We start from the raw sequence: 17,574 nt of genomic DNA, 5'->3' as shown, positions 1-17,574 counted from the left end.
ATTAGATGGCAGTTCAGTGAGCACCCCTTGCTGTGTTAAGACATTGGTGGACATCCACAGTCAGACACTTTCCCCTTGAATTTTAACCTCCAATTGTGCTTTAAGGATTTGATCATAAAGGTGGCTGCAATCTTTTACTAGCTGCACATTTCCTTGCTATGGAGCCAAGTGTCTTACGCTGTATACTGTTAGTAATGTTCCCCTACACTGTTTCCAATAAGCTTCAGAACTAGTAAACACAGATTCATTGTATGCTAAATCTTCGGAGCAGCCTCAAATTAAATACTTTCGCTAAGGGGCATCATGGAGACCACTTGACAATGGCCAAGAAAAAGGGCGTTTTATGTGTGGCGTACCATACATTCCATCTTCAAACTCGAGAGCAGCGCGACGGATGATTCTCTCCCTCACAATGTCAGAGTCCTTCTTTGGCTTGGGCTTTTGGTCTTGACCTTTCTGCACTGTTCTCCTCTGCAGGTGACATGTGAGAACAAGGAAAACAGTGTGTGAGAGAGAGAGAAAACAAAGGAAGAAAGCCAAGGGGGTTCCAAAGGGAGAAAGAGATGGAAGGATAAAGCTGGGAGTGGTGGCAGTGTAATCCTCCTCACCTCTATCCTCTTCTCGTAGCTGTCCCCGATTACGATCCTGTGCACATAGATGCTGGGAATGTGGATGTCCTCCTCTGCAAACGTCCCCACGTCCACAATCTCCTCCACCTGTGGACAACACAGCCTCCGATATTACAAAAGATCGTACATTGCTCGGAGCAATCAGGCTTCTTATGAAAACGATGCTCCAGGTAATTTCAAACCCGTCCTATATTATGGGAAATTACTCTTTACATACTATTTTCACTGGGAGAACAATTGCAATCACCCTAATAAAACCAGCAAGCCAAACCTTGCAGCATAAGAGGAATTTTAGGCCCAGAAGTACCCCTGCCAAAATCTCAAAAATGTGAAATATCTTTCAAAAATAGGTATCATCACACCAACAGATAAGCTTGTGCGAACACAGAGTCATACACTGCAAAAACACCACAGTATTCCATTTTCATCCCAGATGGGGGCGAAGCCTTGGTTCCCCACACATAGGTGCTTTTCTACCGCTGGAGCTCTTTTTGGGAGAACGGCACCTTTAGGCGGTTTCCCACAGCAGGAACCGATTAATCATTGCGGCTCTGGTATATACATTTATCAAGTAATCCATTTCATTGAGTGATAGCAACTTTATAGAGAAATGTAACTGTCGACTGGACCTTGAGGTATTCTTAACATTCAAAAAAATCTCTGGTTTAACAGTGTAATGATGTTGCTGTTGCTGAAGGCTTATATCATAATTTTGTCGTGTTGGTTCCTGCACAGCAATGGAAACAGAGAGGCTGAAAAAATCGATTAGGGGGCCGTTCCTGTAAATGTTCACACCACCTGGGAAGTGGCCCCAGTTCCTGCAGTGAAAAAGCACCTCATGTCAGAGGGTTTATTTTCCAGAGGGAGGGAGACAAGCACTAGCACTCCTGGGCTTTAGTGATGACACAGCATCTATTTCCAGGGCTTCCGATGTCACTGTGATTCATGTAGATGGGCTAACAAACACATGGAACCACAGAGACCCAAAGCAGCCACCCAGGAGGCTAAGATGCACACGCAGGCAGGAGAGCTCCAAGTCCCTAAGATCTCCTGCAGGGTTGTGGCTGTGGTGATGGGGTAGCAGTCTGGGCTTTTAGAGAGGGGGACAAATGGCACAAAAGCCAAATTGAGTGTTTTTTCAAGCAATGGTTTTGGATGGCTCGTATATCTATTATGAAAAAAAATAAAAACTTTGTGCAGGACAGAGACGTAAAGGGACACAGAGGGTGGTAGAAAGCCACAGGTTGCTATTTAGTATTAAAGCTAATCTACAAACCAGATGACAAAAATGTGCCATGCCATGCCAGGTGAGCAGCGTAACTGCATAACATCCGTCCTCTGCAAAATTTGTAGAGCTTATGTGAAGACAAATCAGTACAATTGATCCTCGGAAGAGGTGCACCGCAGATTAACTGATCTATTTGCAGATCTTCCAAGATACTTACTATACTGCATTGATGATGTGTAACACCAAAATAATACAGATAGGACTCTGACCAATGCCTGATAAGATATTTATGCTCTGTAAAGACAGTTAATGCAACCCCGCAGTGAAAATCGTTTTACCTTCAATTGTTTTGAAAAAATAAAGGCAGAATACAATATGAATACGAAATGAATCTTCTGTTTGGATTTCAGGCACTTAATGTGAATGTATTTCGAGAAAGAAAATACAACTTTTAACACATATTTTTATATATATATTTTTATATATATATATATATATATATATATATATATACTGTATATATATATATGTCTGTGTGTGTGTGTGTGTGTGTGTGTGTGTGTGTGTGTAAAAACATAAATTTCAAAACAAAATCACAGTCCACTGCTGACACAAAACAAATGCAATAGGAATGCAACTGAGCCTGTGGCATTCAAGAAGAGGCTTCCACTTAATTTCTTATAATTTAAATAGATTTGACAAAGCACTTCAGTCATGAGTCACAACATCCACTTGGAAAGCGCAGTCGGCGCTCATCAACTGGCATAAAAAGAATAAAACAACCCTTTCAGAAAATAATGCTGCAAACATAAAAGACAATCACTGCCCATTTACCTCAGACAAGTAAAAGAAGCAGGCACCATTTCCCCAGTGACCTTTCACCCAAACACCATTTTAAACCAACATTATGTCTCACTCACTCAATATAAAAAAGAACTCTGATCATAATTGATCTCTCTCTCTCTCTCTCTCTCTCTCTCTCTCTCTCTGTCTTTCTCTCTCTCTGCAAACAGAGTTAGTGGGCTTTGTGGTTCGAGTCAGAGTTCTGTAGCTGTGCCAACTGAATCTAATACAATCAGTAGTGCACATGGGCACATGCCAGCTCCACTATTAACGCTACTGTGGCAGTGACATGACCTGGAGGGTCTACTAACTCAGAGGATGTACCAATCACTCCATCACCAGCCCTTACACTGAAGACATGTCATTTTCAGTACGGCCTGGGCTGTAAGTTTGACCTCTCACGAGAGGGGTGCTAATGGTGGTGGTGCTGGGCATTACTTCTACTGCCTCTAGCATGAGGTTAAAGTAGCAACATTGTCCTTATTCCACACATGATCCAGCATTGCTCTGCCAAACCTGATACATACAACATAATGGGGTATATCTTAAATTATACATAGTCCAGTAAATCAATCCAGGTGTTTTGGCGATCAGTTGGAAACAGCAAGATATGGTGATTATGATGGTCTTCTGTGTCATAAGATCCGACGTCCAGGGCTTCTCTGTGTCTATTCATATGTTCACATATGAAGTGTGCCACACTGTGCGGGGGTGACTGAAATCTCATCCCATCCAATTGGGGGTAATTTTACACATCCTCCCGTACATTCACAACACCACATGCAGCTTTATCTGAAAACAAGCTGCCTCAGAAAATCACCACCTAGAGATGCCTGTGTTCACCGTGGCTGTCCAAAAAAGTTACATAAAAAAAAAAAAGGAATTAAATAACCCATCGCTGGAGAAATAATGCTCATCACCCTTCAATTTGCCACCCAATTTCATGCCACCAGCTAGCGCGCAGTCCCAACAGTTGGGCAGTGTGAGTCTCTCAGCAGGTGTCGGCTCCACACATTTCAATACCCTCCCCAGGGAGAAAGCAGAGAACTGCATCTTCAACTTGATTTAGTCCTGGTCTTGACTCTTGACTCTTGACTTGATCAGTATCTTAGCTTATTCTGAAATGTGCTAGGCAAGACAGTCTTTTTGATTCTTTAACATCATCAGTAGAAATATAAACAGTACTCCTGTGCTATTCGCACCTGTTGAGAAGTTTACTAACACTGTGTATCTGAACTGTTCATACAGCCTTTTTTCTTTTCAAAGGTAAAGTTGATCAAATCAGGCAGAACATATCCTCAAAAAATTACTTAATTAAGAGAACTACAGAAGAAAAAAAAAATCTCAACTCTCAGAAACCTCATTGGGCAAGTCATCAGTGAACATCTCCCATTGGGCAAACCCACGGAGAGAAACATTGGCAAGACATATCAACCAATTATAGACCACAACTGGATGAAGACCACTTGACATCCTCAAAACAGTTTGAAAACTGGAGTCGTGGGACGCAACCCTTATCTCTCAGTCTCTGCGATGCCATGGCTACCAGCAGAAAGGGTTTGCTGTCGGTGATTAGCCAGACAGTACGGGGCAGTAAATGCTTGAAGGCTTGACGGAGCTCTTGCAGCTGACTGTGAAAACCGACAGGTCAGGTACAGCTCTCTACAGTATTGAGGTCCTTCAGCCTTACCCTGTCAGTATACAAAACCACGCAGGTCGAAACCTGCCAATACCACTGATGCAGTACAATATACTTTACAATCAAGTTCTGGAGTGAAGAATGAACATAGGTAATTCTGACTCTAGCAAGCAAATCAACAGTGCATGTCACATCTGATAAAAAATGGCTAGATTGAGTATCATGACTAATAAATTGTCTTTAATGTGTAATATATTTTAGTATGATATATGTGATATGTTATGTGCTATATATTTTAGTATAAAGCCAATAGTGACCATAATGTGGTTTCCTTTTAATGTTCATTTCTGTGAAAAAAAAATAAACTTGAAGTGAGTGGATGAGAGGACACAAGGAAAAGAATGCCCCAGGCGATTTCGAGGACTACTTTTTTTTTGTTGCTCTGTGTGTTCTTATATGGGGGTTACGGTGGGTCTCGTCACAACGTATTAACCTCCAGGATGTGAGGGGCATACTGAATTATGTTGGATGCCTTTTTTGTCTGTGCAAACGTGTCTGCCCTGATTGTGTGTGTGTGTGTGTGTGTGTGTGTGTGTGTGTGTGTGTGTGAGAGTGTGAGTGACTGTGTGTGTGTGTGTGTGTGTGTGAGAGAGTGTGTGTGAGTGTGTGAGTGTGTGAGAGAGAGAGAGACTGATTGTGTGTGTGTGTGTGTGTGTGTGTGTGTGTGTGTGCGCGTGTGTGTTTGCCCGTGTGTGTGAGAGAGACTTTAACTGTGAAATACATGTTTTTTCAGTCTCTACACAGACTAAAATACATAAATAAAATTGAATTGAATTAAAATCACCTCAGTTCACTCTCACTATTGCCTGTGTATATAAATGGTGAATCACAACCTTTAAGTCTTATAAAACCAGCAGTGATTAATCCATACGGGATGAGATTGAGAGGAATGTGCATCCAAGCCAGTGTTTACACATGAATGTATGCATGCTTGATGTAAATCACACACATAGAGGCTCGTACCATATCTCTGACAGACCAGTAAACACATTATTATACAGCATCACTGCTCACAACATCCTTACATTGATTCATATACTCGGCGATAAGGACTGCATGACCATCAGAACTTCATGACACCCAAGGACACAATGTCTCGCATGTAATTAGATTTCACAAGCAGGTATCAGGGGAAAATGACAAAAACAAAAATCATTTTTAACATCAGTACAGTAGATTTGGCAACTCATCTGTGATTGTCAGAATGGGGAGCAGGGACTGGGTGACTTCTCTGAGAACAGATTTCATCAGCATTATCCAATTAGGCCACAGCCAGTCATCCCATTTCATTCATGCTACCTGCCATCCCTAAAACCACGAAAATTAGGTGATTTATCGCAGCTTGATCACACACACACACACACACACACACACAAACACACACACAGCATTTGAGTAAATCTCTGCTATTCCCATGATGCTCAGGAGCCTTTTCATTGTACCTGAAGACAACAGGATAATAGCGGGCAGCTACCAGCTAACAGACCCATAGTGTGGATATTGGTGTTGCCTAGCAACTCAGAAGAGGATTCATTCATTTACTGCAAGCATGGGCTCTTTAAAGCATGCTTAAAAGCATGCAGAATCGCTTCTGTATGCAAAGACTATAACCTCTGGATCTAACATCATGGCCACTGGGATTGTCACTGCACTTATTAGGGATGGTTTCTTCATATCAAAGAAAAGGATTAAGGCACAAGGACCCTTCAACTCAACATATTTGTAGATGCTCTGTGACCGTGGGCCTTGACCATGCAAATGTCTCCGGTTCCTAAAGGCTAAACTACACAACAAAAGTAAAAACAACTTGCCAAGAGAGAGAAAGTCAGAAGAGAAAACCTACTCACCTATTCTATATCACCTATTAGTAAATCATTTCAGAAGAGAGAAAGTAAAGTAGTTCTTACAGATGAGCGCCTCCTGTAAAATATTGCCTAACAGTTCTGTCAGTGGATTATGACACTTATGTGTAACTAAAGCAGTCGCTGAGCTTGAAGTACAGGAATGTAAGCATATTATATACAAGGAATCAAAGCTGACCTAATTAACAAGCATTGAGAAACAACGTGTTTATCTAACGATATAACCGTAACTGCTTAAGGGAACATATTTGATTAGTGTGTGTGTTTGTGTGTGTGAGTGTGTGTTCCCGTCTGCATTATTTGGACCGTTCAGAACTAATTAGTTACATTTAGTTTAAATATCATGTTTCATGGTTCAGACAGTGCGTTACACATGAGTGCAACAGGACTGACAAACATACAATTAGCCTCTTGTTGCAGAACCCATTTCCCTTATGAACACATCCAAACAGACTGGTAAGACAGGAGGCAACCCTGACCATTAAGATACGTTTATCTTTAGTGACTTTAAGTGCTACCATGAAGCCCCAAATGGGCCCTAAGAGCAACAAATGATTTTACAGCCCCCAATATAGATAGAGTGGTCGAGATAATGGGCACGTTCACTAGTTCTGGGTACGACTTCCGCGGAGACAAACTTTATTATGACCAACCAGACATGAAGATGTGGCTCGCCACTTATTAGGTACTGGCGACTCACCGTTTCAACCCAACGTAGTGCAGAGAACCAAACTGGGAACAGTGGAAGCAAAACTTGCTCTTAAAATGAGCAAAATGTCTTTTGATGGGTCTTTTGTATGCTCTTACTGCATTTAAACAAAAGCAGGGATGAAAGCACTTATGATACGCAGACAAAGGTTTCAAAGAGCTTTGGCAAAATATTACAAAGTAAAAAAGCCTGGAACACTTCACAGATCTTGATTTCGAGGTGAACGTAAGGAAGAGTGATTCTTAAGCACAACACAGAGAAGTTTAAAGTATTGTTGTGCTTAAGGCAAAATTTGAGTCTATAAATTATTAAAAGTTTGACCTCTCTGTTTCACATTTGCAACTTAAATAACCTGTAATTACCTGCTTCTAAAGACTGGAAAGCCAGCTCAGGGGCTTAGGTCTACTATTTTATGCTTATTATGACAAATACTTAATTGCATTTGCCAACAGTGTTCTAAAATAGACATTTTCTACCACTGTCAAATACGTCCGCAGTGCTTGATTTCTGATATAACTGGTCACATGTAATATCTGTACTTTTCAAGAAAGGAAACTTTACAAATGTAGCAATATTCTTTTATAAAAGCAGTCTAGACATCTGTTGAAAAAGCTTAGGATCTGTATTCAAAAATGTAATAAAAAGGAAGTAAGATGTCAGCAAACTGTTCATATTTGCTGTTTTTGATCCATCTGGAAGAACTATGGTTATGAGGTTACTGTTCTGGTTTTCCCTCAGCAGCCTGTACTGTGCAACTGTGCATAAGTGAGATGAACACCAACAGATCTTTCCTACCTCTACAACTGTGGTTTTGGCTGCCTTGCACATGGGCTGATTGAAATTTCTTGCAGTTTTCCTTAAAAAAAAAAGAAGAGAAAAGCAAAAATAACACTGTCATCATCACAGGCAATTTCCATGCTTTAAACATCTCAAGTCATGTGTTCCTTACTCTACTGCTGCACTGCATCACATTCACTGAAAAGCAAATGGTGCACCCTTGTGGTAGGAAATAATACCGCTGCTCTAGGCTCTGAATTGTATTTAGGTCAATGTTGTCTTCACCAGAGAGATGATTAAGTCTCCTGTCATAACATTTGAGTAATGGTAAACTGAGGCCTTTCCATCAGCATTAGCCAAAACCGATGTAAAGCACTGAGACAGGGGTCTGAAAATATTTACTGGACATACTCATATCACTAACAACTATCAAAGTCAAGTGATACGAGAGTGACCGCTGATGAATAAACACTAACACAAAGGGATACTTAAATACAGCTATGCAATGGAAGGATGCCGAACGAGGAGATTCATACATGCAAAATATGTTGAGCGGTTAACCTTATAATAAGCAGGGTTTGTAACTCATGTCCTCATAATTAAATCTGCCACACAAGATGCCTCCGAAGAGCTGGCAGGATCCTAAAAGACTGTCATCACCCATCCTTCAGACTGTTCACCCTGGTGCTTTCTGGTAGGCGGTACCGAAGTATCCGGTCTCGCACCCGCAGTTTCAGTTTCTATCCTAAGGCCATCAGACTTCTAAATGGACAATAATGCACTCTCGTCACTTTACACTCGCCACTTTACTTTACACAGGCTCACTTTCACTGCTGTTTGCACTACACTTGCAATATTGCACTACCCACATACATGAAGCGTCTATGTCTCTGTGTTTCATGGTTAGTATACTAGGTCCTAGGTTAGTTCAGGCTATTATGTGCATAATATGTTCAGTATAGCTCTAGCAGTTAGTGTAAGACATGTAGATACGTGTATCTGTTTAGTATGTGTATTTATGTTAAGTATCTATATTGTATATTTATTGTTTATCTAGTAGGTCTACTATTTTGTCTTTCATAGGTATATCTTATGTTTAGTACTTATTGTTAAGTTATGTTATATCATGTGGAGTACTCATGTAATGTTATGTCTTGTTATGTGATGGCAGTGTGGTACGGTGTCCTGTCCAAATAATTTTAGTGCCCAGACCGACTCTATTGTTCTGTGCATCTGACAATAAAAGACTTGACTTGACTTGACTAAATGAATAGTCTTCGGACAATAAATAAAACTCCAAATGTGGCGCATAAATCTGTGTGCTAGTGTCGAAAAATCATGGGCGCGCTGCCTATTACATTCCTATCAGCTGAAGAGTTATGGGTCTCAGAGGATTTTCAGCATTGCTAATGCTAATCTGTTTCAATTTCACGTAGCCTAACACTTTCTTAAAAAAACTGAGAACAAAATGGTTCTCAATCTTAAAGAATGACTGATCAACACACAGTACATTAGCCAGAACAAACCACAGCTTATGGATTCAGTTAGGGTTCAATGTGTTAAAATACTGATTACAACACTCATATCACACTGGTTTTTATTAGTTATATGGACATGAAACATTTTGTGAAGAAATGACCATAGTCAAATTTAATTAGTGGCTGAGAGATGGTTCTGTATAAATCCTTCCTATATTAGTATTCACAACTGCCCATAACACATCTTTAAAATGCATTTATTTAAATACTCAAAACACCATTTAACTGCATAAATCCTTACAAAGACCAACAGCACAGTTGACACTAATAGAAGGCTTGCTAGTATGCTAACTCTTTTTACATTTTTGCAGATTGATCCACCAGACCACAGAACTGCGAAGTGCACAGCCTAGGCGGGCTGGTTGAAATAAAAGGTGTGTTTATCTGTTGTTCACATGACTATATACCATGAACATTAATTTGAAGATGGTACCAATACTAGTTGCCTATAAAGAACATGCTTCAAAATATGTCAAATTGTTGCATAGTCTCTTTTAAATGAAAACCCTCTGTAAACCTTGTTATAGCTTGTTTACTACAATTAACCATCATTCTCCACTGTCACTTTGGAAGCCTCCCTTCAAGTGCTGACAGTCTATTATGGAAACATCACGGGATGATAACATGCGTCAACTGAAATGACCCTGACTTGACATGAAAACATTGGCAGTGTTGAAACGTCAACACCATGACCTCACTTCTGTAATCTAATTGGTGCAGGGTAAACAGACAAGGAAAGTTAAAAGGGTACCTGAAGATTACATTGCCGGCTCGGTCAGCTTTCCAAGCTTTAATAAGCGCATAGTCCCCCGTGATGGCTTTCTCCATTATGAAATGCCTGCCACCGAATTCGCGGATCTGGGTCACAAAAACAAGAAAAGAGAGAGCAGGGATGTAACCAGCGCTAGTGTTACTTTTTCCAGGCCAGATTTGTGTCCTTTCCAAGACGTTTCCTGAAACTGATCTTTGGGGAAACCTCCTTGAGGGAGTTTTATAGCATAAAAGTTGAACACAAGTATACACTGACACCATAACTTTATTAGGACAGTAAGTCAATCTCTCACTGTTGATAAAACAGATGGGCAGTTTAACCTCAAAAACACTAAACACCACCATTTATACAATGCTGGTCTAAACCTCCTCAGCATTATCCATATTCACACGCCAGTATGCACTTTACACTTTACCTTAAGCCCTGTACACACATACAGTATACATATATGTGCCCTATATATGGGGACTAACTGCAAAGCAACACAAGAACCATATAGCTTCATCATAATTCACAGAAGGTATCAATTAGGAAATTAGCTTTGGTGGTACTGTAAACTTCAGGACAAAAAGCTACAGATAAAAAAGTTGGTTATTCTACTTCAAGTATTCAATGGCCATGAAATCACCTCTCGCTCCTCACTGGCGATGGCGATGGTTCCGTCTTTGTTGTACTTGATGGGGGAGCCGCCTTCCTGAATGAGCGTGCCGTAGCCTGTAGCAGTGAAGAATGCTGGGATACCAGCTCCTCCAGCTCTGATCCTCTCGGCCAGGGTTCCCTGCAGAAGAAATGAAAAACAGAGAGAAAGCAGATATAAAATGAGCTGCACTCACAGGGATGGTCCTGGATATTCAGGACTGGCACATAGCAATTTTGTCATGGCAAACAAGGGAATTGCAAATAGATGAAATGGTATGCTGCTATATATTTAACTGTTAAAACTGTAGGTATGGTTAGGATGTCCATAGGGCCATGTATAAAAGATGAAAGGTATGGTAAGGATGTGCATAGGGGCACATAGGAAAGATGTGAGGTATGGTAAAGATGTGCATAGGGCCATGTATGAAAGATGTGAGGTATGGTTAGGATGTGCATAGGGGCATGTATGAAAGCTGTGACCTGTGACATGAGGGGAACTGTACCTGTGGCGTCAGCTCCACCTCCAGCTCCCCTGACAGGTACTGTCTTTCAAACTCAACATTCTCTCCCACATAGGAGGACACCATGCGTTTGATCTGCTTGGTCTTCAGTAGCAGCCCCAGGCCAAAATCATCCACCCTGCACAGAAAATACACAAGCAAACAGTCAGTCAGTCAACTGGCAGCCTTTGGTTCTTCAGCCTCAACCACATGGTTTTAGTGTAGTGTTGCCCTTATAAATTCTCAGGACATTTGCTTTAGAGAAATACATTTGGTGTGCAAAAGTGGGGTCATAAGGGTGAGAATTGCTGATGAGAGAGAGGAGAGACCTGCAGTTATTTCAACAGTAGGCTCATGAGTCTTAAATGAAATATCTTACTGTATAACTGAACTTACTGGACAATACATCTTGACAATCTCATGAGTCTTAAATGAAATATCTTACTGTATAACTGAACTTACTGGACAATACATCTTTGTGAACCTTATGACTGAAGTGTCTATCTATACACAGAAGCCCTCTGTAGTGTCTTTACTGCTTTATGCCTTTGGTCAGTTTTCCTTTCACCCCCCCCCCCCCCCCCCCCCCCTCAGCAACCGCAGCCAGACTGCCAATAGGCTCCAGAAGAATCCAAGGTCAGATAAGGACTCCCGCAAAACAATCAAGACTGGAATCAGAACACCATCTCCCTCTGTCTACCCTGTACGAGGTTGATGGCTTTAGTGCAGAAGCAGAACGACATGTAAGCAGTCAGCCAGTGCTAATGCGGTCATTCATTAACAAATGGGGCCATCTGAGTGAAACAGGGTTACTTATCAACTGTACAGTAGCCATAGGTCGCAGTCAATTTTCTACTCAATTGTATCTATACATCAGCCACACAATTCACTGCATGTGGCTCCATTCTATTCCAATTAGAAACAATACAATTTCTTAAAGGCTATGCTCTATTCTGCTCCTCTGATCAAGTTAATCTAACTTGGCATTTCCTTTTACAGCCTTTCTTCAGGAAGTCAAAAAGGTGGTGGAGGGCGAGAAAAAAAAGAAACCTTAAAAGCTTAAAAGTAACTTTGATTGACCTCCACCGTACAAACTGGGCTTTATATGAAAAGCACTCTTTTTTTTCATTGTCAACAATATGTGGTGAACATTAGTAAGTAATATTAAAAATAATTTTAGCAACATCTGCAGCTGGTTGTGGAGCTCAGTGGTGTACCCTACTGAGTTAGCTATGAATGACTTTGCACCGTGCAGGCGAGAGGCTGGTTTCAGATTACAGTCTGCATAAAAAGATGGGGAGCTGTGAACATGGTCTATTTCAAACAGCTGTGAGTGAATGGCACCCAAGTGAATGCAAAAACTACTAGCAAAAATCGCCTACTCTCCTCAAGTGTGCATCTTAATGTTGAAGGGGGAAAAAACATGGTTTAGCAGTCCTCAGGTCTTTAAAATGGTACTTATAAATGTAAATTCACCTTTGTGAAATCTCCCAAAGAAATCTCATAGTTTTACCGGTAGAAATCTCATCATCTAGGACAGATCTATTTAAAGTTTAAGATTGAGGTCATCCTTTAGATGTAATAAATTCTCATGACCAAAGCTTGAGAAATGACTTCCAAAGCTTTCATCCAAACAATAATACAGGACCGAGGAGGTCACCAAGTTCACTCCACACTAAATGAAATGTTACATAACCCTCCCAAAACTTTGTGAGTCTGCCACACAGAGGAAGAAGTTCAGTAACTCCAATACAAATAACACTTCCAATTAAACACACACAGATCAAACATCTGGAGTAACATCCTTATCTGTATTCCCCCTGCTCACAGCTTATACTAGGGGGGAAAACACATGAATTGCAGACATAAAACAAAGACAAATAAAGGACAGTGGGGCAAACCTGGCCTGATGCCAAAAGAGCTCAGCCTATTTATAGGGCAGCTTCACATGACAAATTCTTTCCAACAGGCACAGCTAGAGGTGGTTTGGATATAGGGGCTGTGGTCCAATAGATAAAAGGGTATATTAAACACCTAGGGCAAGTGACATGATCATTTTAGTGACCAATCAGAATTTTAGACTTTAGACTGGAATGTCTACCACCTACATAACACAATTTTGTCCTTGTTTAGATATAAGGGGTGGATGGTGGAAAGTCATCCATTATATATATATATATAAGCTTAATACGATGTTGGTGTGAAACAAAATAATGCCAATTTAAACTTTTTTAAAGATTAATTACACAATGACACGCATGCTGTGACATGTTCTGCTGACCCAACAGTAGATCAGGTTTCAGTGCGTTAAGATTTATATATACACAAGTGCAACCCAGGCATGCAGGTACACTCACACACACACACACACACACACACAAAAACATTTTTAACCTACCCGGCATTATTACTGACAGCGGTGAGACTTTTGACACCTGTCTTCAGCAAACTGTTGATTAGATTCTCTGGAATGCCACACAGCCCAAACCCTGAGGAGAAGAGTTAATGGTCTGATTTAATGGGGGAAAAAACCCAACTCAACTTTCTTGATCTTTGAATGCAATTTAAATCATACTAATTCCTGGCTACCATTCGTTTTTGATGAGGAATATGTGTGCAGAAATTCAGCTGGGACAACACAACACGATCTGGATTGTATCTGTCAGAAAATGTGTGTAGAAATACAGTTTCTGCACATACACTTCATTTGTGTATGTAAACAACACATACACACAGCTGAAAAGAAACAAGTAGTCAAACTTGCTTACCACCAACGAGAAGAGTAGCTCCATCAGGGATGTCCTTCACTGCATCACAGGCATTGGAGTAGAACTCTGATTCCCTGTGGCTGGAAGTAGACAAGCAGCACCTGCAGGTCTGTGTGGGATGAATCTGCTGTAAGTGTCTATTCTGAGCACCAGAGTAGGGGTGTAAAAAAGAATCGTTTTGCATCGATGCATCGATCCAACAGCCGACGATACGATGCATCGACACGTCCGCAAGAGTATCGATTAAAAAAAAAAAGAAATTTTTTTTTTTTTTTTTTTTTTACTTTTTGTTGCTAGTGCACTTTGATGAGTATTTTTATTTTATAGTGAATGAAGTAGGCCTACAGGGGTATTTTTTGTTACCATTTGCTGCTACTAGTGCACATTTGCACTCATTGCACTGATTTTGTGGAGCATTGTCATTTTAAATTGAATTAACTACAGGCCTATTTTTTGTTACCGTTTGCTGCTAGTGCACTTTTGCACTGATTTTGTTGAGTATTGTTATTCTATAGTGAATGTGGTATAGGCCTATTTTTGTTACTTAACACTTTGTACTTTGTACAGTACTTTTTGATGCAAGGCCTTTCAGAATCTATAACAGGGGCATTATTATTTTTCAGTGAATGAGGTTGTCATAGGCCTAGGTGGAGTACAACTTTTCTACTTCTGTTATTGGCTGTTGTTTCTCAAATAAAATGCATAACGATATAACAGCTTTCATTGATTTATTTCAAATCTGAAACATTGTCTAGCCTGTAAGGTAAAAAAAAGAACAAATTAATCGAATCAAATCGAAATCGAATCGTATCGTGGTGTATTCATGAGTATCGAAAATAATCGAATCGTTGGGTCAGGAAATCGATACTGAATCGAATCGCCATGATGGGTGTGATTTACACCCCTACACCAGAGTATGGTATTCACCTTTGTGTTTCATTACACTAAACTATTGAAGCTAGAGAGGTGAACAAGGATAACAATACTATCTGGCAGAGAACGAACAAATCTAACCGAGCCATACGCATTCAGCATCACTAAACGTACACCAAGTCAAGCAAGGGTGCATCTCAAAAACTATAATGCGAACTTCAATCATGCCATTTACTAGATGAGCCACAGACATGCAAATATACACTATATTCACCGAGTTGCTGCTGGTCTTTTAGCAGTTAAAAAAGGCTTGCTCTTTTTACACTGCAACACAGTTAGCCAGAATTCAAGGGCGTAGGTTTGCATAGGGTTGGTAGGGACTAGTCACGACCAAAGTTTGGGAAAGACAAAAAAGTCCCTACCAATATTTTGTTAATTTGAGAAAATTATTTTGCACAATATATTTGCAAACTCATTCGTATTATTATCAATACAATGTTCGTCACCCAGAAGAGTTAGAAATACATTTCTAAGTTTTTCAATGCGCCTGTGAGACAAGATGCTGTCATTTAATTGGCTGAAGTGGCAGTCAGAAACACTACGTGAATCCTGAAAGAGTGCTGCTAGTAGGTACGGTAAGCTACTACATTCGCCAGGAAATAATAACGCCTCATATCAGTATTTCGTTTGGTCTCAGCATTGATATTTTGACCCTTTTGTGCTCTGAAAAGCCACCTTAAAAGAAAAGAGATGCCAGAAGTTTTTTTCACCCATAGAGCTATCAAAAAGCCCAGGTCACTGTTAGTTAGCTAGTCGGAAAACTACCCACATTGCGAAGCTGCTAACCCTAAATCGCCACCCATTGTACAATGGAAACATGTTTTGAAAGTTGTTAGTGTGTAGGGCATGTAACTTTAGCTTGCATTACATCTCGTCTTGTTGAAGCCAGAAGGATAAGCTACCCTACCCTGTTTAGACAATTTTACCCATGAATGTAATCAATCACACTGGCTATTTTGAGAATACATGTTATACTTGAAGGTAGTAAAAAGGTGCAATAAATTGGGATGCCCAAATGTATGTAGCATATAATTCATGAATACATTATTTCATTGCACTGCAATCCAGATGATGTAGGCTTAGTACAGCTCCATAAAACCTTAACCATTTACCTACATATTACAAAATACAAATTAATTTCAGAACAAACAAATGCACTGCATGTACTTATCATTAGGTAATTTTGTTCATTAAGGCAATATTTTGAAATGCATTCAGGAAACTAAGAAATCCAGTGCAGGTTGAGGAAGAAGCAGCTGGACCATCAGGGCTTGAGATGAGGTCTTACTCATGTTTGGGATATCCAAAAAGGACAACAAAAACATGTGATGTCAAGAAATGTGGAGAACGTTTAGTTTTTTATTTAAACTAAGGGTTTATTATTCTTATTATGTTGAAATCAGTTCCAAGTTCCACAAGTTAGTACACAAATGTTAATATATTCTAATAAAGTTTGCCTGTTAAATATAACATCAACTACATTTTTCAATTTATGGTGGGGGTGGGGGGGGTCTGCCGGGCAGTGTCCCTACCAACGCTGAGACCAAACCTACGCCCTTGCCAGAATTACATAACCGAGGAACAAATCATCATGTCTTTTCATTTGAGTGATGATATAACGTTAACGTGCACCCGCTGCAATGTTACACCAGTGACACACGATACTCGAGGAAATAACAGCCTAATGCAGTATTTGCCACGTGGAAACTAAAACTTTCCAATTTCAGTTTAATGCACTACGGTGTCTGTTTTTTTTTTTTAATGCCACTCATTTTAAGACATATCCCGCATTAAGTCAACACTGAGTTGAGGAATCTGATAGCATAACATGACACTCCATTGTCATTCAAAGTTTAAAGCTAGCATGAGGTAACGAATGAGCAATACTGCCTCAACAAATTGACCTTCGAAATTGAAATGCATTATATTGCAAGTGTTATCTCTGCTAGATATGCAACGGGTGATCATGTTTTATTTGTGTAACGTAAATTAAATGTGAGCAATGATTTTTTTTTTTTACAAAGAAGCTCTCGCCTCGCGCACTTCAATTCGAGGATAACCTACGGTAGTCATCTATACCAGCCCATAGCTCAACAGTGACACACTCGCGACACAATACTGACCTTCAGATTTGAATGGGTTGCGAGCTTAACGTTCAGTCTACAGCCACCTGATACATTTCTGAGGACTATTCTGTCAACTCGAGATAACACTTTGAAGGCCGCCATATTTAAAACGCACGACGCTTTTGTTGTGATGGTGTCGTCTCTATCAATGTAATCTACCTCCTGCAATGCACTTCTGTCTGTCAGTGCATATGGCAAGTGGGGAAGGAGGTGGAGCCAGAGGCAGCATCAAGACGAAGGAGTGTCGACCGGCTAATGATACTTTAACCCTTTACGTGCTGTATTTCACACGGAGATGACGCTCTTTTATTTTAGACCGTTTCTCCGTCCTGTTGTAGTTTGCAACTTTTGTGACTACGATCTCAGGGAATTATTTTTCTTAATGTTGTTTACACTTGATACATTTGAAATTCCCGTTCCTTTTCATTAAAACGAACACGTTGACTGACGAAATTAATAATAGTGTTAATTAAATAAATCATTGTTTGGATATATTGTCAGCACTTCAGATCACATAAATTAAATGTTGTGTGTTTTCTTTAGATTTTTTT

The 17,574-nt window shown here is 40.1% G+C and overlaps 1 protein-coding gene across 1 annotated transcript in view; it reads right to left on the bottom strand.

Annotated features, from left to right (window-relative positions):
* Positions 1-17,208, bottom strand: part of oxct1a (3-oxoacid CoA transferase 1a) — a 40,733-nt gene extending 23,525 nt beyond the window's left edge. The window contains exons 1-9 of the mRNA XM_080838598.1: positions 17,021-17,208; positions 13,965-14,073; positions 13,595-13,685; positions 11,200-11,335; positions 10,686-10,835; positions 10,037-10,143; positions 7,766-7,826; positions 609-716; positions 357-471 (exon numbers count right to left, since the gene is read on the bottom strand). Of these exons, the coding sequence (XP_080694724.1) occupies positions 357-471; positions 609-716; positions 7,766-7,826; positions 10,037-10,143; positions 10,686-10,835; positions 11,200-11,335; positions 13,595-13,685; positions 13,965-14,073; positions 17,021-17,125 (982 nt within the window). The 5' untranslated portion in view covers positions 17,126-17,208. The remainder of the gene's footprint in view (positions 1-356; positions 472-608; positions 717-7,765; positions 7,827-10,036; positions 10,144-10,685; positions 10,836-11,199; positions 11,336-13,594; positions 13,686-13,964; positions 14,074-17,020) is intronic.
* Between the last annotated feature and the right edge of the window lie 366 nt (positions 17,209-17,574).

The sequence above is a fragment of the Sprattus sprattus genome (assembly GCF_963457725.1).
Source record: "Sprattus sprattus genome assembly, chromosome: 5".
Classification (NCBI taxonomy): Eukaryota; Metazoa; Chordata; class Actinopteri; order Clupeiformes; family Clupeidae; genus Sprattus; species Sprattus sprattus.
Note: the sequence above shows the minus strand (reverse complement) of the source record. Positions and strands in the feature narration are given on the sequence as shown.